The 22,358-nt window shown below is 40.0% G+C and overlaps 2 protein-coding genes across 3 annotated transcripts in view; one reads left to right on the forward strand and one right to left on the reverse strand.

The window, feature by feature from the left end:
• Positions 1-173: 173 nt before the first annotated feature.
• OLAH (oleoyl-ACP hydrolase) lies at positions 174-19,658 on the reverse strand. Its single transcript, XM_026067690.1, has 7 exons — positions 19,616-19,658; positions 5,326-5,457; positions 3,515-3,653; positions 2,777-2,876; positions 1,555-1,724; positions 566-651; positions 174-307 (listed from the first exon to the last, which is right to left on the reverse strand). Exons 2-7 carry the CDS (start codon positions 5,453-5,455, stop codon positions 174-176), a joined length of 759 nt encoding a protein of 252 aa, XP_025923475.1. The 5' UTR covers positions 5,456-5,457; positions 19,616-19,658.
• A 2,559-nt stretch (positions 19,659-22,217) lies between these two features.
• The window catches only part of CROT (carnitine O-octanoyltransferase), a 22,337-nt gene continuing 22,196 nt past the window's right edge, over positions 22,218-22,358 (forward strand). Inside the window, exon 1 of one of the 2 annotated variants that reach the window (XM_026067681.1) lies at positions 22,218-22,229. The gene's annotated coding sequence lies outside the window, so the exon portion shown is untranslated. The other variant, XM_026067679.1, reaches the window with a different exon arrangement.

A 22,358-nucleotide genomic window follows, 5' to 3' on the forward strand; every position in this document is an offset into this window, starting at 1 on the left:
TATTTTTAAGAATCAGAAAATTTTCCCCTTTTTAACAATTACAATAAAAGATCTTCTGGAGGAACACAGCAACTTTGAGGCATAACTGCATGCAATTGTACAGAAAGAGTGAATTATTATTAAGTGCTGAAGACTAATATTACACCATCTGCCATAAAAATAGAGAGAAATGCTCATAGATCAGCATTTTCTATACATCTTGTTATGTGTTTGGTCAAAAAAATCTCATTAGAAGGTTCCAGCAGATAAAAGTGACCTCCGGGAAGCTTGTAAATGGAAACATCTCCACTTGTTACATCATCCCAGGCTGAAAAAGATATTTAAAGTGTCAGAGAAATGTCAAATATTATAGTTGTTTTACATAGCCATTTCAAGGTTATTATTTAATAATCATTTAAAATCCTGTATGAACTGATTTGGCTGAGACTGTTTATTCTGAGACTGCCCTRTGTATTTCCATTTAATTTTAAAAGGAGGAAAAAGACTCTAGGGAACTCTTCATTAACTGATTTGATACAACAGAAAAATAGCTAAGTATAAGAAGGAAACCACTTAAGCAAAGTACCTTCTAAATCATGTGCTATATCTTCAGACCCAYCAAAGCAGGTAATATCACAGGAGAGGGGAATATTCCTTTCTGCCTTCTCAAAACTGTGAATACAAAAAGTTGTAGTAATAAAACTTTCCGTAAGACACCTATATTTAGGTTTTGCCTCCACAAACGAAATGTTTTTTTTTCTGCTCCAATGCATAACAGAAACTTTATGAATTAGATTGTGCAGAACAGCAGGTGAAGGAATTAAGATTTTAAGCAACTTTCCCTCCTAAATTATGTCCAGAACATTAAAGATAGAAAGACCAATACTTAGCAAAAAGAGCTTCAACCTGCAATAAGAATTCCCACCTATAATAACTAAATATGCTGTCTGTGTAAATTCAAGTTCTAATGTTTCAGGGCCTTATCAACCATGGCCAAAAGGGGTCCTGCATCCAGGAGTGTCCTTGTCTTTGCCAGTATGAGAGCCCTTAACCACTCAGCTACCCAAGCAGTTGTACAGACCTACTGGGGAAAGAGGACCAGAGAAGTTGGTTGCTTTCTAGGTGTCTGGAACAGGAACATAGGGATGGATGCCTGGTTAGCGTAGGGGGCAGTGGATCAGGAGGCTGAATGCAGCGATCATGAAGCACGATTAGTTGAGCCTATTGGCCTCAGAAGACAATAAAAGATGTACRAATCTTCCTTTCAGTAGCTGTTAACTTAGGATCCTAAGTAGAACTATAGTTCTACCATGACACATTCACTACTACAATAGCAGTAGAGGTTGTTACAGTGAGCTGTGTGGCATATATATGGCATAAATACCAGAATATACATGGAAAAGCACTCAAAGGAGAAAACTTTATTTACTGTTTCATAATCTTTTTATAATAGAAACTAGAACAAATTACTAAGAAAGGGAAAAGAGAAGCTGACATGATTAGACAGAAGTTAAACTGTAATATATAAATGTAAAATACAGGTATAAATATAATATAAAGTTGTATTAAACTTACRAAAATGTCTGAAGAACTCTAAGATCTTCCCTTAAAGTAAGAATCAGATGTTTCCTGATGTCTTCATTTTGCAGCAGCTCAGAAGGAGTTCCTCCTAAAATTTTTATATGTGCAGTAATGTCTTCATCATCTACATCATGTAGTCTTTTGATGGGAAGAAAAGCTTCAGACTGCCAGCATCAGACAAGACACATAAGGTGTTTTATACAGTATACTTTAAATAATAATTTTGCTAACAGTTATTTTATTAAAAAAGTACAGATTCCCTATCTCCAAAATACAATGGCCGGCTAGCTTAACATTTGCAGAGAATACTCCTTGGAAAGGATTAGTAGACTGTATTTGCTGAAAATACAGATTTTGATCAAGACACAAGTACCSTCAAGGTCTGTAGCTTCCACAGATACATAACCATTAATTGATTTGTGTTCAAAGTTTAACTGTCACTCTTGAAATAAAACTAATAAAATAATCTGTTTAAGAGAAAACAAAGCCTAGTAGTGTACACAAAGCCAACTAATGTGGGGCTAGAGAGACCCCCTAGATTAAGGAAATTTGCAGGAATAATTGCTTCCATGAAGCAGAGAGCTAGTACTCAAGCAATATTGCTAAGAAGCCCCAGAAACAGAGGGATGGAAATAGCAAATGACGACTGAAGACAGGAGGGATGGGACAAAAGCCAAATCCCCATTGTTTTCCTGAGAAAAGCTAGCAGAAGCACCAGAAACACATAAGCATAAGGAACTGAGAACACATAAAAAGCCAGCAAAGAATGGGGAGGAAAAGAACAAGAGGGCAAATGTACTCAGGAACTGGTGACTGAGGTTTATGCAAGACTATGCTAAGAGAGTTATTTTGCATGTCACAAAGCAGGGCATGGCACTTTATTTATTGTTTTGATTGCTTTTTGAGGATTATGGCAAAGATCATAATAAATAATAGGGTATTCAAAAAAAGGGTAATATTAGCTTAAGGAGTCTGTTCTCCTTAGGCTAAGGTTAGCCTCTGTGAATATTCTATAACGTGAAATTCTCCAGCCACCTCAGAATTAACTTCCYGTAAGAAAGCAGAACATTCTTCTGTGTGCATTCAGGAGTAAGGGTTCTTTAGTACTCTGGGTATAATAAACGCACTCTGCACACCATACAGACACTACAAGTGTTTTATTTGTGATAGCTAATATACTGTTTTGTTTCACACTGTTAATGATTCTGTAACTTACATGCGGGGCATGTGCCCCTGATATAAAAAGGTGGATCGGCTCTAGTCCATATTTTTCTTTCAAGTGTAGCGCAACTGCAAAACTAATATATGATCCAAAACTGCAGTGAAAAGAGAAATTAAAGCAATGTAATCACAAACATATGTAAAAACTTGAAAATGTGAACATAATTTGAATTTCAGTGTTGGCTGGCTATCTTGAACATTTATTGAAACCATAAATATAGAGAGTTTTATGGTTCTGTATTACAACATGTAAATTATAGTGATATTAGCTAATTCACATGTAAAAGTATACTCATATTGAGACTAGTTTTACAAATCAGACCTTTTTACCTCCATTTCTTTTAACAGTCTCCTTAATTTGTAGGAAGCACAGTTATTTTGAGTACTTGGGACTATGTGATCTTCAAAATCTATTTGTTTTATGATTAGTTCACCCCCTGCATTCATTTTAGAGTAAGCACTGACACAAATATCAAGAGTAAACAAAATAATAATTTATCAGTGTAATCTAAAAAATTGATCACAACACTGCCATTTTTAGAAGTCATTGGGCCTGAAGTAATAAATAACGACAGTCTTTGAGATCAGCATCATTTTTTAGTTTGACTTGAAAAGCCTTTGGAGAAGTGTATTTTCCTATAGTTTTTGCAAATAAAGACAAGTAATCATCTACTCCTAGAGTATAAAGATAAAATTCCTTCACCAGGGTATTTAGAAATTAATATATTTTTACCTGTGACCAAAAAATGCAAATGGTTTYTCTTGCAGATCTTTTAACAATACACTTGTAATTTCATTAACTACAGTTGTCATGTCTTGTGCAAAAGGCTCCTTAGAACGAGATTCTCTTCCAGGAAGCCTTACAGAGTGCACTGGAGAAGAGGTGGAAGGAGGGAGGGAAAAGAATTACTGTCATTTTGAGGAGAAACACTAAAATCAGTTTAATTAAGTTACAGAAAATCTTTTAAATCTATTTATTCTGCAGAATGTACAGTTTATTTAAATGAATCCTTTTTACAGCTGACACTGCGCTTTTGCTATTGCTAGTGCTATCTTTTAATCCTGTGATTAAAGAGGGTTTAGGTTTCTGTCACTCCCTTTACTCACAAACATTGCCTTCCCAACTGATCTTATTTATAAATGCTCTAAGTCAGGAATTCTGTCTTATAATGATAACAAGGTCCTGATCTCAGCTGAAGTTTCAAAGCAGCTTTATTACTATTATTATTAATGACAAATTCATTAATTTCAATAACAGCAAGTCTGAGCATTGTGTAAAGAATATCCTCTCAAGGGCAGCATTAGAAAGTTAAGAAAAAATATATTAGCATGCTACAGTCCCAGTTTTTCTCTTTGCAGGCTCTTCAGCCCTACAGACAGTAAAACCTGGAATCATAGTATAAATTGATAGCATTTTATATTTACACAAAAGGACACATTACATCCTTTTATTATATTCCTTTCAACATTCCTTATTTTTCTCTCTTTTTTAGAGAAAATAAGGAAAGAACTCATCAGAAAAAATGTTAATTTTCTAAAATCTCGTTGACGTTGGACATATCTGCCATATGGAAGCAATGAGTCAGATGCATAAAGTATTTTACTACAGTTAGAATAAGCCACTACATAATACCACAGATAGTCGTACAAAAATGTTCATGTATTTTATACTTTCTTTGAGCACAATAAAAATACTTTTTAAAGAGCATGCTACTCCCTGGTTTGGTTCATCTGAGTTTGCAGTTGTTCCTAGGTCATCTCGTTAGTAACTTTTATTTTCATCAGAACAGAAGATGACTTTTTTTTTTTTTAATTTCAAGAAAAATCGGATGTGACTTGTGCAACAGTCTATAGGAGGCATGCAAACATTTAGGACACTGGTACAATTGCAGTGACAGTGTTTTCCATTAATGCCAAATTATACTTTTTTCTTTGCGGAAAGTCTGGAAAATGAGCTTGGTTCCTCTTCAAATAGTTCWGCAGTGGATCTTTTTAGTGTTGATAAAAACTGATAGCCATGAAAATTACTTCACTCTGTAACTAAATACCATTTCACAGTTACAAAACCATTGTTTAAACTTCATTTTTGACACAGGGAGTGCAGAACCCTGCAGATAGTCTGGATAACTGAAATGCGTTCTGTGCAGCCTCTCAGTGTTAAAAAATAGTTTTTATATCTTCATTGCTAAACTTGTTGATGCTTTCTTTTAACAATTAACAATATGCCACTGTATTGCTGTTTCTGAATCATACCAACAGTTTCTGAAACAGTCACGCATACTACAGTCTTGTGAAATTTAGCTCTGAGGATATATAATTTAATCCAGTCATATATAATTTGTTCCAGAGTGGCATAGAAACTGAGTAAATTCAGTATCCTAATGGAATGACTTTCTGGATAAGACCCATGGTAAATAAACAATTGGAAAAAAATTGCAGTGCTCTCAAGAACATTAAATTCTCTTAAAAAAAATTGACTACTGAGCATTTCAGACTGCCCATCTTAATTACCTTATGCTTTTTTTACCTACACAAATGACTGACCTTCTATTGAACTGCCGAAGAGTCTGCCCCATTGAGCAAGTTGAGAAGCTCCACCTCCAGCSCAGGGAAAGCAAATCAGCCTACAAAGAGCATTTGTCCTTTTATATGAACAAGCAACCACTTTCTCCATTCCTAAGGAAAACAAGAAGACATCACATTATGCTAGAACAAGACTCTTCAGGTACAGGAAAACTGGAGTGAATTAAATGTAATTTAAAACAATGGGCTAATATTTTATCAAAACTGCTTGTGCTATGACAACAGCCTGCTATATAAGGTAAGCTTCATGYAACAGTCAAAACCAGTGTTGCTTTTATAAATGGCAAAGGAGTAGTATTAGGCAACACTTTTGGTTAGTATTTTCTCCTCTTTCAGTCACTGACCATAAAGAACATAACAAGCAGCAAAGGAAATCAGTATGGGATTTGAGGATGACCTTTTAAAAACACAGGCTTTTAGAACATACCCCAAAATATAAAGTTTATCTGAAGACCTAAAAAACGTAAGGATCACCTATTTCAGTATCCTCTCTACAACAGTGGTAAAAGTGGATGTCTAGGGAACAGCTGGATACAGTTTCTTTATATTTAGGAACCATCCAACAATTTCTCTTTCATGTATTTATCTAGTCTCCCCTTAAATCCTTATAAATGCTTAGCATCCGCAACATCCTTTGGCAATGAGTTGCACAGATCTACTATCTGCTGCATCTCCTATTTTGTTTTGAACCTGACTTCTACAACTTCATTTGATGCCCACAAAGTTGTATAGTAAAGGAAGTGAATGGTGAGTCCCTCAAGATTTGCCACTCAGCATTTTTGAGACTTTCTGCGTATTCCCTCTGCCCCTAGTCAGCTCTTTTTCCTGAATGAAAAAGCCTGGGTTGCTTAGATAGTCTTCATATGGCAGTGCTTCCATACTCATGACCATCGTCATTGCCCTTCTCTGGATTTGTTATATCCAGTTTTGTTATATCCATTTTGAGATGGCAGAGAAAACAGAACTACATTCAGCTTTATCAGAGCAGCTTTAGTATTTTTGATTACTGACTGACAGCAGTAACTGCTGAAGCAAGTTTTATAACCACTCCTTCCTTCTTTCTGAGAAGGAAAAATAGCATTGAAGATGGAATGCATTATCTTTAGCATCAGATACTGTGTTTACCATAAGAAGAAAAGACCAATTCTCAACCATTCCTATTCTTCTTTCCTGATTTTTTCTCCTTTATTTTTGCTGATTAGATTTGTGGACATTAACACTGAGGGTGACATCCTACTACTTATAGTGTATCAGGCTGTGTTCTGCATAGGTTTAATTAATCAGTTCCATTAATCTTGAAAGAACCTGGGAACACCATGTACAACAGAAAAACTTGGTAAAGATAAATGAATTAGAAGCAATACTGATAGAGGATACAAATGTTGTTTTCTGCAGTCATTAGAATAAACTCACAACAGTTGCTCATGTTAAAAAAAAGAAAAACTAATAATGAGGAGAAAATGAGGGGCAAAATTCAGTTTTTAAAATGCTGAAAATCACTATGGATATTATTTGCTGCTGTGAATATAGTTCAGTACATGCAAGGGCTGATTCTACATGCAGTCTCTTTTACTTGACAATAAATGTGAGAATGCAGCCAGATCAGAATAGGCAGCAATTCATGCCCCTATTAAATTCATATAATGCAAGCAAGACAGGAGAAAATCTACACAGAATGTTGCTGTGGCTAAAATTTTCTTGATTTTCATATGCTTTTAAACTGGAAAGTTTATCAATGTTTGTTAAGAATCACTTCAAAGAAACCATAAAACCATAAGAAGAGCAAGCCAAAAAATCAATAGGCAGATAGGAGCTTAAAAATAGCTGAAGAACAGTGGAACAAGCACTTCCAAACAAATAGTTCCTCTGACACATCCAGTTACCATCACTATCATTAGTCCCACTTACACAGGCACTTCTTCCACAAAAAGACACACTAGTTCAAACATTTCTGAAGCTGATGGTTTAACTTGACGGACAAGTAAGAAAAGAAAAAACTGTTCTCCAACTGATTCCAAAGACAACAGAAAACATTCAGGCATGAGCAAGAAGCACATTTAGTCAAAGTCCTTAAAGATATGTTACCAGTCACTAAGAATCTTTCACATTTTCTACTCTTGCAGGTTTATGCCATCACCACCAAGTTTACTTTAGATGCAAAATACCTGAATAAGCAGGAAGACCACAAGTGCCAGGAAATAACAGCTTAAAGGTTGATTCACTTTTCAGTGATGCATAGCAAGAAGCAGGAGTCAGACTTCTTACTTATCAGCAGGCATGGGGGCAAAGCCAGTCTTTCAGGAGAGGAAGGGATGTGCATCCAGGTGGCACAATTGCTTGCTTTAGGTCTTTTCCAGGTTTAAGGGGAGGAGTCCACACACCAAAAAAAAAGGCAGGGACTGAAGCACACAACATCCCAAAGGGGAGACAGAAATATGGTGTTTTATGTGAAACACAAAGCATTTGGCAGCAACATTGGGAAGATGCTCAGCATCAGACCCAGCAAATTTAAAAAGGACAGGTTAACATGTCAAATATAGAGGTCATAGCCATTTTAATGCTGGAAGTCTATGACCTAATTGAAAAAAAAGCCTGCACAAAGTAACTAAGAAAAGTCAGCCATTTATAAGAACTATATTCAGAATTACAGCACTCTCACCTCCACTGGACAGTTTTGTAAGGGTCTGAAAATGAGAAAAAAATCATGTATCAGACCATTAAACACCGCATTTGTTCAGTAGGCCAGTTATAATTCCTGCAAGTTGGAAGATGTAGTACAACACACTGTGCTTACATATGATAATTTCATATTATCCAGTATGTTGTGCAGCTGGTGGCCGGATGCTATCAGCAACCTAACAAATACAGCATATCTTGTAACTCCATTTCCAGTACTAGGAATATTGCCTCTTCAGTTTTGTTACTCTACCAAAATATCAGCAACAATATTATTAAAATAAGTGTAAGAATCCTCTAAAGCAGTGGCCAAAACAGACAAGCCTGAATGCCAGAATGGGTTCTGATGCTTAACTTCAGACATATACACTAGACTACTTTGTAGTTTTCCCATTATTCTTCATTTTTCTACATTCCTCTTTGCCATTTCTGGGAAACTGAAAAATCTGTGTTGTCTAGAGAAACCATGTCTGTTGATCTAGTCACTGAGTAAGCAGTGCTGACTTTCCCAAATGAGGTCTGTAGTCTTCTGTTCACTGCTGATTTCTACTTTCCTGTGGAACCCTAATTCAACAAGACAAAAAAATCCAAATTCAAGTGATTGTGATAAAGTGTCTTATCACACTTTTACTAACTGTYTCAGTCTCTCTGGGAATAAGAGTGGGGAAAGCCAAACCTCAGCAGTGAATCCTGCTCACGAGCTCTGTAACTGACAGTTTCAAATGACAAAAGTGAAAATGCAAACAGTTTCCAAAGCTTCTTTCATAGTACTTTTATGTTGTAATTATTACGAAATAAGAGGAGGCACACCTATGTTTGGGAAGTGTGCAGTTTAAAGAAGCTTATATTGGCTAATTAGTTCTGACCTGTACTGTTATGCCCAATCCATATGAATAYACCTGCTATCAGATGTATTTGCTTATAATGTACAATTTATAGTAAAGTACCTAAAATGTTTTATTTATTCCCACCTCAAATTGTGCCAGTTATAAAATCTGACACATAATGTAAATGTTATTACAGCCAGCTGTTATAAATATCAAACYCACTAATAATGTTTCTAAAAGTAATAAAATACTATCAGAAACAATTATTTTCTAACAAAGGCTGAAAATAAAATATTTTAAGAATAAGATTCTGAAAGTGTAACATGAATCAAATAGCACAATAATTCCTTAAAAATAATGAAGTTATAAAAAATATATATATAAGTTGTTTTTGTTTGCCTTGTAACTTGAGTCTTTGGAGTACACCAATGGAATATTCTCAAGTTTTTCTCAGCATCGAAGGACTAGAAATTTATTGGTCTTCAGATGAAAATTAATATTTTCACAGAATTAAACAGTTCCAGGAGACTGATGGATCTTGCCACTCTCAACCAAAATTTTTTTTCCTATTTCCAGGGGTGTAGGTAAAAGAGAGCTTTACAGGACCAACTTTGCCAACTTAGTATCAGTCCAGAAGTCCTTTGTCCTTAAAGTTTTCTTAGCTGCTGCTTTATGGCAATTTTCAGTCTCTTTTAGACTTTAATAGTAATACAAATGAACCTAATGTTAAGTCAGGAAGTGTCCTCATTCTCTAAAAACTGAAACTTATTTACTTCTATTGATGGTAAATTACCTCCTAGGTTATATAAAGAGTATACACTCCTCAGATCATAGCAACTGAAATGCATAAAATAAGATGTCACTTGTAGCAGTTATCAAGGTTAAAGTGGGTGAAACTTATAAGATGATTAATAAGTATGATCTTTCAGAAATGATAATGAAATAGTCCAAGAGTAGTTATTACACTGTAAAAAAAGTCAATACAATTCGTGTTCAGGTATAGAAATTTTGTAGGGGCAGCTGCAGTTCACTAACAGTAATTTAGTGTGACATTTTGAGAAGTAAAAAACAAGCACATAAAGATCTCTCAAGTAAAGCAACAAAGAAGTATGTGTTTCTCAGTTGGACACGTAAGATTTAAAGAACAAAGTCACACATGTTGCTTAACATAGGTTAGCTTTTCATATTGCCAGTTGTGAAATACACTGGATTATATGCACTGTAAGCAATTTCATTTGTTTTGTCCTTTGTCAATCATTCTCTATCATCATTCATTATTTTAACAAGTCTGTATCACTTTGAACATCTTTATTGCAACTACACTACATTTCCTGGCAACTCAGCTTCAAAGGATAAAAAAAGTATATACTTAAATTTTTCTCCTTTAAAAAACACTGGTTTCTACCACATTAGCAGCTGTTAATTGTACTTGGAGAGACACGTAGTTATGCAGTTCTAATTCCAACCAAAGGAGAGCAGTAGTAAGCCTTCTCTCTAAGACAGAGACACAGACAGCCTTAAATGAATCAAAATATCATGCCTCACAACTTGTTATTACTCTTAAGTGTGGCCTCAGAGAATTATACCCGAAAAATAAAATAAGAGTCATGCAGATGAAACATGGAAGAAGATGCAGAATTTGCAGGAGAGAAGAACTTTAGAGAGGCATTAGCAGAAGGAACTCCTGGAGAGACGGGGAAAGATGAGTGCCACCAGCCGAAATTGAAGAGATCTCACCTGGATTTCTGTGTATAATGCTGGTCACGTGTTCAAGAAAGATGAATTCAAACTGGTTCACATGCAGGGCATGATCTGAAGGAAGAGCTTGTGAAAGGGAATATAATATACAGATTCACTAGAAGATGAGGGTGGGGGATCAAGGACATGATCAAGAAATGCGTATAGATTGTGCATGAATTAACTACGTGTAGAAATTAGATTTTTAACCATCGGACCATCAGATTCTGGAACAGCTTTCTATACAAGAGCAGAAAAGTTAACTGCTTTAAGATGGAAATTTGGAAGGTTAGTAAAGCAGTTATATAACATGCATCAAATAACGGCCCTGGTGATCCCTTTTAGCACCATGCTCCTCCTATTAGTGGGATGCAGGAGTGAGTCTGCACAGATGTGAGAAAAGCCAGCTAATTGTAATGCTATAAGAATAGTTATGATAACAGAGAATCAGTTTAGTTTAACAAATACGTAGTCTTTTTTATTATTGTACTTAATACATAGTACGTGTCCACTTTTGATACAAGAAAATGAAATGGAAGTTTTTGTTATTGTCTCTGGAAGAGATGAACATGCAGTGACATGCCACTGTCTAAAGCATCAGAGTAACTGATGGAAGTGCTTCACTGGTACAACCAAAAAAAAYGCTTCTGAGAAAGGATGAAACCTCATCAGTACCAATCTCCCCCTCTCCCTGCTCTGTGCTCAGTTGTAGTCACAGAATGGTAACACAGCAGGATCCCAGTCCCTAGAGGAGATGTGGCCGCCCTTCCTTCTTGCAGTGAACACCAAAACTCATGAAAACAGGTCTGAGTTTCAAAAGCCAACTTCTGTAAGAACAGAAATTAGAACAATGAACTTTCAAATAAAGAAATCAGGGCAGCAGACAAACTGCCATGCTCTCTTCCTCTTGGTCCACACTGCACTCTTGAAACTTCCACCCATCCTAGGCACAATCTCACCTTGCTCCAGAGAAGTTCATCTGACCTAGAGTGCAGGAGCCTTAGCAATGTGACCTGCTGCCCAGCCAAATCCTCCCAAAGAAACATGGTAAGATAGACTATATAATAAACAACACAGAAAAGAAAATAATATACAATTTTTTCAGATACATCGCACAGCTTAAAAACCCAATTTTGATCTCTAATTTTGGAGACTCGTGAAGAGGTTTGGGACAAAGCTCACTCTATGGAAACACTTTCAACAGCAAAGCCAGCTGAAATGTTCAAGGCAGGGATCCAAATGTCAGTACCTACTATTGCAGAACAAGAGGCAAAACCAGACTACAACACTTCCAGGTAGCAATGACAGATGAGATAAAAGTTATCAGGTGCTAGGACTGTATAATAAGCTAGTGAGACAAATGCAAACTGTCAATAAGGTTAATTTTCTCCTAATGACAGCCAGCATGAGGTGCATGATCACACAAGAAATTAAAAGAAAAGTTGACCAGGCAGCGTAGCAATTGCCATCTGCAACTGGCTGGCAGTAGAATTAACTAAGCACAACTTTCCCCTGTTTATGGGGCTCAGCTGAGCTTAGACAGTGATGGCTTACAAGTACCTCCATCTTCCTATATCCACTGTTGTTGCACTTCCTGAGTTTGTACAGCAGATCCCGTATTTATCCTGACCATAATTCCCTTGTACAGTCCGTGTTTCTGATAAGCAGTAGGTGAAAGTCATTGGGAAACAGAGCAAGAGAGAAAAAGAAAGGAACCAGGAACCAGTGATGGAGCCGTTGGATGAAATGGATGGAAATGCTGTCTGATGCTGTATTGCTCAATGGAGGGGAGCAGCAGTGGAAGCTGGAAGCAATGTGCCCTCTCTAGTGGATGGCATGACAGTTGTGCTAACACTTGTCCCTTCTCCCTCCGCATTCCTGCAGAGCATGAGAAGTCACATAGTTGCCAATGCTCAGTCAGTCACTGGGAGTGAGCAGCAATGGTAATTTGACAATACCCTGTGTGTTATTCAGAGCTTGACCTCATTTATCTGTCAGCAAAATTAGGGCAAAAAGAGGTTTACCGCAGTACTTTCACCACTGTGCACAAAACTCTGTCCTGGAGAACCAGTGGAAAGATGACCATAGGCAACAGAACAGCACATTGTAGCTTCAGACACTCAACAACTAACAAGACTTGTTTTTCTCTCCTCCACAGATTATGATGATGATGGTGTCTGCCAGCAATTTTTTATGTCAAACTAGTTGACACTTAGGAGCAGTAGGTTCTGTAGGAGTTTCTGCAGGAGGTCCCTCCATCTCCCACCAGCACTACCAAACGCAGCTCTTGGATCTCAAATGATGAGCCTTGGAAACACCATCAAAGCTGTAAGATATGCAGTAAAGGTGAAAAGGACACAGCAAGTTAGGGAAGAGAGAATTTTGCTTGCTCAAAAGTAATGGTGGATGAAGCAGCATCAGGACTAACATGAGTGAAACATGCAAACTTTAGGAAATCTAGTAGGGTACTGAGAGACCCCACTCAGCTGAAGATGAACAAATGACAGATATTGGGAATCTGTTCCTTTCTAATCTTTGTGCAGAGGGCACACTCTGTGCACAATTGCTAGACCACCGAGGGAGAAACCCTTAGCACATTTGTCTGGAAGGCGAGCAATTTCTGTGCAACAGCTGAAACAGAGGATACTGATCAGGAATTATTGAGAAAAACTGCATYACCAGCACTGCTGTTTAATGCTTCAGAAAGGACAAACACTTGATGTGAGTCAAGTAAAAAACTGCCAGACTGAATCCCCGAAGAGATAGGAATAGCTATTGAAGAGCAAGAAGAAACTTTTCTCAGTAAGCTAGGAATTTTTTATGGACAACAAAGWGCCCAGGGTGATAAACCTCAGGGCTGATAATGGAAAAGGAGAGCTTGAGGAAGGAATGGTGTTTTAGTGTCAAAAGGCCACTAACAGAGGAGAACAGAACTCAAATATGGGACTGAAGAACTGGCAGTGCTTATGTATGGAAATAGCAGGGATCCCAAAAAAGTAGAACAGGAAAAAGAGCCTGTAATTGTAGATGCTGTTTTACTTCTCCAGCAAGAGTCCAAATCTATAGCATATTAAATAACATGTATATGTGTAAGTATATACAATATTTGAAGAGAAAATATTCTTATTTTTGTTCTATATGCAGTGATGTTAATTAGGACACATGAATTTTAGACCTAGCTCTTGCCATGAAGCAGACAAAGTGGCTGACCTCCAGTAAGTGACTAATACACAGACTGAGCAAGGCCACAGCATTGTAATTTTGATAGGTATATGATGAGAAACAAAGGTTCTGTTTCTGTAGAGAAGAACAGCCACTGTGGAAAACAGATAGAAATGGTAGGTATATTACTGCCAATGTGCTGGTGGAATGATTCAATGTGCACATAGCTTAGTACCAGGATCCTCTCAGCATGGGGCCTTTTCCTTGAGAGACTGTAGCCAGGATGAAACTGAGTTGAGTATCACCGAGGACTAGAAGGCTTGAGAGGAAATACGCTGAGGGCTCTTGCGCTAAGAATTCTGGCTATTTTTTCTTTGGTATCTGATATATTTCTTTTGTAAAAGGGTTGAATCCATTCAGAGGTCACCATCGTTACCAATTGCTGTTAATAGTTATTGCTTCATGGCACCACCTACAGCATTTGCAGCACAACAAATAGGCCACATCTTCTCACTTGTGTTTCAGCTCTGATATTCCTAGATCCAACATATGGGACAAAGGGAGACTTTGATAAAAACTATTTGCACAACTTAATGAGCAGCCCATGCTGTACACATGAATGCACAGATGGACAGACATAAGAAGATGGCCACAAAGTGATGCCTGATCCTTCATGTTATCTTTAACCCATATTTTATACCTTTTTTGGATGATGGTAGACACCCCCTCTGTAAAAAGACAAAAATAAAGGGACTGTAAATTTTGCTGATATACTGATTAGTCCATAAATTGTTCATACAGACCCTTTGCTCAAGCACTTACCAAAGCAGGCCTCAAACTGTGACCAACACCATCACTCACACAAGCAGAAATGTGCTAATAAGGTATGGAAACAAATACAAGATTTCTGTCAAAAATGAGTAATGGGGCCAGATTTATTAGTCATGGGATGACCCACAGTAGTGTTTGATGATAATACTACTATTCAAAGAGGAAATTGTCTTTGCTGCAAAGTTCTCATAAAAATGTTTTGTGTATTTTTGCAAGAATAAAGGCAAGGAAGCCTGTTTCCTTCTTCTATGAGGCTGGGGATTCAGATACAACTTTGTTTTGCTGAATAGAGGAGAATCTGCATGAGAAAGAAGAACTGAAGAGGATATTAAGGCCCAGCACACAGAGTCCAGAAGGACCTCCAGTTGGCTATCACTGTGATTAGGATGTATTTGATGTCTGAAGCTAGTAGAAGCAGTAAGGCAGCTTCTGCTGCAATAGTGGTCATTAGCCAAATCTAAATCTGCTGCAAAATCTGCAGAGAAAAAAAGGATGGGAAACAGAGAAACCACCAGGTTCAGAGAGGACACTAAAACAAAGACTAACTGAGATGCAGGTCTCAGCTTGCCTGATCTTGCTGATGATGAAAGAGGTAATCCTGCTCTTCCCCCCAACTTCTCAGACAATAAATTTCTGCCCCAATCCTTTTCTCAATACTAGCAACTATGTAGCCATGCAGTAAGACTGGATTGTTTATCAAGCTGAAAACAAATACTTTGTAGATCAGTTTTCAGCTAAATCAACCAGCTGATCCCATACAGTCACATCATCCTCCTGCTGATATATGGAAAAGGCAATAATTCATGACCTTTTTGCAAGYTTTGATCTACTTAAACCAGTTGGAAAGATGCAAGCTGAGATTACATATASACTCCCAGGGCCTGGATGTGAAAGATATATCTGTRCTAATGGAGTAATCTGCCCTTAAGAATTATTTTATAACTCTTGCTGAAACAAAAAACTTGCAGAGTCTGTCTTACTGGTTCCCAAGACACATTCAGCTGTTTTCATTATAATTCAGAAGAAAATATAAGCCACTCACAAGAAAGAATATTGCATGAATAAATAATCTTCAGCATACATTTAGCTGAATATGAAGTTATGTGAAATTTAAGCATATCTAGTTTGGGAAATTTCTTCTTCGCAAGACAGCAATTGTAAAAAATAATAGCTTATTTCTGAATTTTATCTTTCCACTACTCCCATCTTTTGGCCTCATACCTAAGATCTCATTTAGACCCTAGTACAGTGAAGAAAGGATATGTAAGAATTCCTCTGCAGAATCAAGATTTTTCTCTTTAAGTCTTCAAGAGAAACAGTCTTTTATTATCTATAAATGATATGTGACACTGTAAATTAATAACAGATGAAATCTGCTTGAGAGTGTTCATGGTCAAAGAGAATGCCTCTTTGTTGAACTATTGGCAAAGAAATGACTCAATGTGAGAGTAATTACAAGAATTTTGTTTTAAGAAAATATTCCCTGGGGGAATGCATGCTCTTTTACCCTCTTTACAGTTAGAATAAACTCCAAATAAAATTMTAGTCCTATAAAGAGTTGTATAAAATTTAGAAGAGCAATCATTTAAGTCATAGAATAATTTTGGTTGGAAGGGACCTTTGGAGGTCACATAGTCCAACCGTCCAGTCAAACCAGGGCCACCTTTGAAGTTCGTTTCAACTTTAAAATTAGATCAGRTTGCTAAGGGCCCTGTCTATCTGAGTTTTGAACATCTCCAAGGATGGAGACTCCACAGCCTCCCTGGATAACCTGTTTCAGTGCAGTGATGATGAAGATATTTTTCTATCTAATCCCTTGTTGCAACTTGTGTTTGTTGTCTCTTGTCCTTTTGCTGTCTGGCTCTGTCTTCTTCATACCTTTCCATTAGATAGTTGAAGACATCAAAAAAAAGTTGAAGACACAGTCCCAACTTAGTTTCTCTTAAGACAAACCCAGCTCTCTCAGCCTCTCCTTGTACATCATGCACTCCAGCCACAATCATAGGGACCTCTGCCAGACTCACTCCAATATGTCAGTATCTTCCTTGTACCCGGGAGTCCTAAACAGACACAGTGTTGCTGTCAATCTAGCAACTCTGTGTTACCACCTAAGGGTGCACTGGGACCCTCAGATCCCAGGGCCATGAAGCACAGACTTCAATATGAGGGATACTAAGATAGCGTTTATTGTATGCTGCACGTGTCCTTATATACCGCAACGCTTCGTCTACGCCCCYTGCCTGCTCATCACATCGCGTGATCTTCCGTTCGCCTAGTCCCCGCTCGGGATTGGATATCACCCACAACACAGTACTCCAAATGTGGTCTTGCAGTACATAAAAGAAATTTCAGATTGTTTCTTATTCACACTTCCAAGGCATGTACTTTCAGGGCATGATGAGATTTTACATTTGCCTTTTTCATTGTTATGGCATTGCCTTATGACAGGAAGACAAACACAAACTGAAAAGTACAACAGAAAACACAAACAATAACAAAACTGCTTTTGCATTGGCCGTTAGGACAAACCTGGAAATAGCCCCAATAGCTCCAGCCTTCAGAGAACGTAAAGCCTAAGGTAAAGAAAAATTGAGTGTTCCCACCACAGGACTGTTCAGGCATTCCACAAATGAAATATTTTCTATAGCACACAGTCTAGAAACCTAAGAAAGGAGTATTTGTGAACTGCAGGAGCATGCAACTTGCCAGTTGGGCAGTCCAGGAGCAAAGAGACTTCTCAAATATCCAGGTGCTTGTAAATCTTGAGATACCAGACATCTCATTCATGCATCCATGAGTTAAACTGGTTGCCCACATATTCTGCAAGCCAGAAAGCAAGTAACCCCAAGCAGACCACTCACTGAATTTAGGTATAAGATAGTCTACTCACCAGCCTACCAATAAACATGAAGTGGATTGGGGAGCTTGGGAGTCAAACGATTCACCAGGCTGGTAGGCAGGGAGTCTACTATCAAAGCAGCTGGATTACATACATACAGGCATCCAATAGAGACACCTGGCTGGGAACATGGGAGCATTAACAAGTCAGGGCATCAACAACTTGAGATCTGCAGATTTGTAATAACTAAGCAGGTAGGCTGCAGGACAGTTAGGCAGTGTGCTTCTCTATTGATTTCACCTTTAGAAGAGATGCAGTTTGTGCCACCTATAGGTACCAGCATGTCTCAGTGTCCTAAACACTGTGATCAAGATGGAATTTCTTACTGCTGCAGGTGTATCACTACCTTATGGTGACACATTACTACATCACACACATGCTTGTTCACCTTTACCATTCACATCATCTTTAAGTAAAGCAAAACATGTATCTTTACAAGGGTATTTGCTCATATTTTTTGGAAAATAATGGTCTCACGAAAAGAAGCATTCTGTTAGGGAGAAAGCACGTGTGTAAGAAAGTAACATGCAGTGTAATATCCATTACAGGGTTTTTAGGACTATGGGCTCATATACCTAAAAGTTCTCCTTCTTAGGCAAAAGCAGTGATATGATCTTGCATTTAGAAAATAGCAAAATGAACAAATCACAGGACAAAACTCTGTAGGAAACCATGTCTCACTAGCTCCTGAGCTCAGGAAACTACTGGTGTTCACTTCTTAAAAGATAACAAGGGCAATCTTTAGTCATTATGCCTAATGGCTATGAACTAATGGAGAAAAGTATGCAATACACTCAACTTTTTGCTCTCTCAATCATATTTTTTCAGCAAAGTATCATTCAGAGCTATATTTTTACCAGATTATATTCCAAATAGAGGGTTAATGTAGTTACTAATACTTAAAAGCTGATAATGAAAAAAAACTTTCTACCAACTGAAATTCTATTCTCCAAAAAGCCATATACCCGTCACTTAACTTAGACTTGGAAAATGTAGGAAATTTATGCTGAGAAACTTAGCTGTGAAAGGCTTGCAACTGATGTGCTCACAGCATAGCTAATGCAAAATTACTGAAATTAATATTAAAATCACACAACATGTACTCCCAATGTTACTGCCTGTACCTTCCAGGGTGTTGAAACTGCAAATGCAAAGAAAGCCTATATGGACACTTCAAACCTGAACATGAAAAAGAATAATACAACCTCCCCTCCATTCCTAGGATTTCAGCTGTCTGTAATCCAAGGCCTAGTTCTGACATGGCACAGCTGCATAAACATTGCTCTGATTCCTGAGGAAATTGTTAAATTGAGAGAAAGAGCTGAAAGAAAGCTCATAGAGTAGAACCATGCAATGTAAGAAAGGTAAAATTGTAGACAAAGGTAAGACTATTGAGATGGGGACAGGTAGCAGCTCAAGGATTCAACAGGGAAAACATCAAAATGGAAAGACACAAAATCTTAAGGAAAAAGTGAGGTGAAAAACTGCAACATCAAGGATCTGCCACAGGGAGCAATGAAAGCTGACTTGTTTACACCTGACTAGCAAAGACTCTAGCAAATGACTTATTGGGGGTGGTTAACATACTAATGCTTAATTTAGGAGGTCACTAATCCTCGCTATCTTTTGTGTGTGTTAATCAACAAATTTTTTACATATAACTGCACATAGCAAAAGGTGACTGGAAAAAGTGACTCAGAGAGGGAAGAATAGTGAGATAGGTAATGGGAAGCCATTTTGGCAGCAAAGGCACGTAGCAACAGGGAAGCAACCAGAAGGTCCCACCATTGCGAATGAAAGTTGGTAGAAGGAAAGAAGTCAGAGAACAAAGACCTGTTCAGATAAGCTGTGAGTAATAATGCAGAATGGCAACGCTGAAATTTTACTCTGAGCATGGCAGGTTATGCCACAGAAAATATTTTCAAATTGATGCCAAAGCCATGAAGAAAGCCAAGAAAGGAGATGAGGTGTTCAGCAGGACTTCTATTACACCATCCTCTGTCCTTAGTATTACTGCTCTAAATAATGTACAGATTGACACAATCTTTCTTTTTAAGAGCAGAAAAGAGTAGAATTAAGCTGTATTTCAGCAGACAAACAGATGGTTTATTTTATCCACCTTGCTTCCACAGCACATATGCTATGTGTGCTCCTACACAAACACAACACTGAGGCACAGCATCTGGGGGAGAAAAAAAAGACAACATATCTTCACATTTCTATCTCCATAATCCAAACAGGGTATTAGAATGACTTGGTGTTATCTAAAAGATTTGGATGGAAAATTTTTGGCTGGGGCCCAACTCAGATAAGGTCATAGCAGTTCCCATAGCAACAACTGAAGACCTTAAAGCAACATTTCAAAAACTTGCCACTTATAATACGGATTATGACAAAAAGGTCTTTCTCATCTCCCAATTACCAATATTTCAGTGGCAAGAATAATCAAGAGATGGTACAATTATCTGGGGATGCAAAAATAATTTGCAGCATTTTCTATCACATTCTGACTTTTCTCTACCTATTCAATGTTAGGTTTAAAGCTATGAATTGAAACCTGAACTAAACCCTACATCTGCTTAGAAATAGCCTCTACTACATACTACAAACCCCTTGTTAAATTGCATTTTATTTGAATTGTATTATATCTTCATTCTTTTGCACAGGCTACTAATTAGATTCTTGGATGAAGAGGTGATTGCCCTTACTTTTATTCTCTGAACTGCCATTATACCTACCTGGAGATCAGTGAAAAGAGAAGGCTCAGGCAAACTTTCACTGTTAAAAAAATAACGTGCCACAGGCACCTTTGAAAGGGAGGGCCACAGGGATTTGAAGTCTACAGTCCCCACAAGGGAACAGGCAGCCACAGGAATCTCCAGTCCTCGCATGGCCTGAAGCAGCAAAGATATCTGGAGCCTTATAGGGATGGAAGGGAGTTAACAGAACCCGATCAGTTATACTGGGTTTCCGTAGAGATCTTGAGTAGCGATCCCACCCTTGAGGCGGGGGTGGAGGGCCTGTGGCAGGTCTGCCTCCACAGCCTGGTCCACACCTTCTGTCTCTAGACCTGCAGACACTCCTGGATGATGCAGATAGCCTGAAACGCACCTTCCTCTGCTGCCTGTCATGGCTATATGTCCAGTGACTCTTTATTACTGGCTCCGGATGTCTTCCTCAAGACCTCTCTGAGCTGCCAGTCTTTCACCAGGGACTCTTCAGGGCCTGAAAGATCTTCAGACCAGCCAGGTCCCCCCAAGAACAGAGGGAGAGGGGGAAACCTCTGGGTTGAGCCACAGCTCCCTCTTGCACATCACCCACTTAAGCAGGCAGGTGGCTGAGGCTTCTTCAGTATGCCGAAGGACAGTCTTGGCAGCCATCACTAGAAGCAGAGACCTCATTAACCATGGCAAGTGGGACTGAGTAGGCCCCAGGTTGCTTGCCCACCACATGGAGCGCTTGACCATGCAGTGTAGCATTTGCTCCAGGAGGTAAGGGCTACTCTAAATCCCACGCTTACCCTTACTGACAGTTGGTACTCACTCCTATTCCTCTGGAGCTGCTTATCAAACCTCTGCCCCATAAGCCTCTCACACACATGCCATTTTAATAGGCTGCACAAAAAACAGCTGGTCGAGCTCTGCCCGGTGTCGCAGGGACATCACTGTATATGGTTGAGCTCTTCCCCAACCTTGCATGCTGCCCACCTGCAAAGCAGTGGGACCACTTACCCTCAGGAGAGGGTGAGGAGCCCCTAAGGGCCAGCCAGGGCTTACAGCTGGTTTCACAGCCCACTGGGGCTGTAAACCAGTGACATAAGCACAGCCCACGGGGCATACAAGCTGGAGAGGACCCCTCACACTTGCAGCATCCTCTGACTTGTGTTGCCAGGAGAAGACCCAGGCACACAGGTGTGACAAGTGCCCACATGAGGGAGAAGCTCTTGCCACAGTTCTGCTGCGTTTTCTCCCCTTGTCCTTTTATTTACCCCACCCTGGCCACGGGCACACGGGGGCTGCAAGGCCTCTCCCTGCTCCCTCCTTCCTGCAGAGCCACTCGTGGCAGCAACTCGGACTCTCTCACAGGCGCCGCTGCTCGCCCCCCCCCCCCCCCCCCCCCCCCCCCCCCCCCCCCCCCCCCCCCCAGCACACAGTGCTTTAACCCCGACTCGCCCCCCTGGGGTCACCTCATGTCGCCTTGTTCCCCCCTCCCTTGGACCCCGCCATGCCCCTGCTGGCGAGGGGCTGCAGGGTGGCATGGAGAGCCGGGAGGGCAGCAGCCCGATCCTGGCCTGTGTGGAGCCCCCCGCGCCCAGCCCCAGCTGCGCAGCTCCCCTGGCCCCGGCCTGCGCGGAGCCCCCCGCTCCCAGACCCAGTTGCGCAGCACCCCCGGCCCCGGCCTTCGCAGAGCCCCCTGCTCCCAGACCCAGTTGCACAGCGCCCCCGGCCCCGGCCTGCGCGGAGCCCCCTGCTCCCAGCCCCGGTTGCGCAGCACCCCCAACCCCGGCCTTCGCGGAGCCCCCTGCTCCCAGACCCAGTTGCGCAGCACCCCCGGCCCCGGCCTGCGCGGAGCCCCCCGCTCCCAGACCCAGTTGCGCAGCACCCCCGGCCCCGGCCTGCGCGGAGCCCCCCGCTCCCAGACCCAGTTGTGCAGCACCCCCGGCCCCGGCCGCCGCCTGCGCGGGGCCGCGCCGCCCCGCCCCGCTCGGCTTCCGGGCCCGAAGCGGGGCAGAGGTGAGGCCGGGCAGGCGGCGAGCGGGCGGGCGGGCAGAGGCGGCGGAGCCAGCGGGGCCAGGTCCTGGCCACGCCGAGGTGAGAGGCGTCCCGCGGGGGGACGCGGCTGACCCCCCTTGGCCGCCGTCC

This window comes from Apteryx rowi, unplaced genomic scaffold, assembly GCF_003343035.1.
Source record: "Apteryx rowi isolate R43461 unplaced genomic scaffold, aptRow1 scaffold_260, whole genome shotgun sequence".
Classification (NCBI taxonomy): domain Eukaryota; kingdom Metazoa; phylum Chordata; class Aves; order Apterygiformes; family Apterygidae; genus Apteryx; species Apteryx rowi.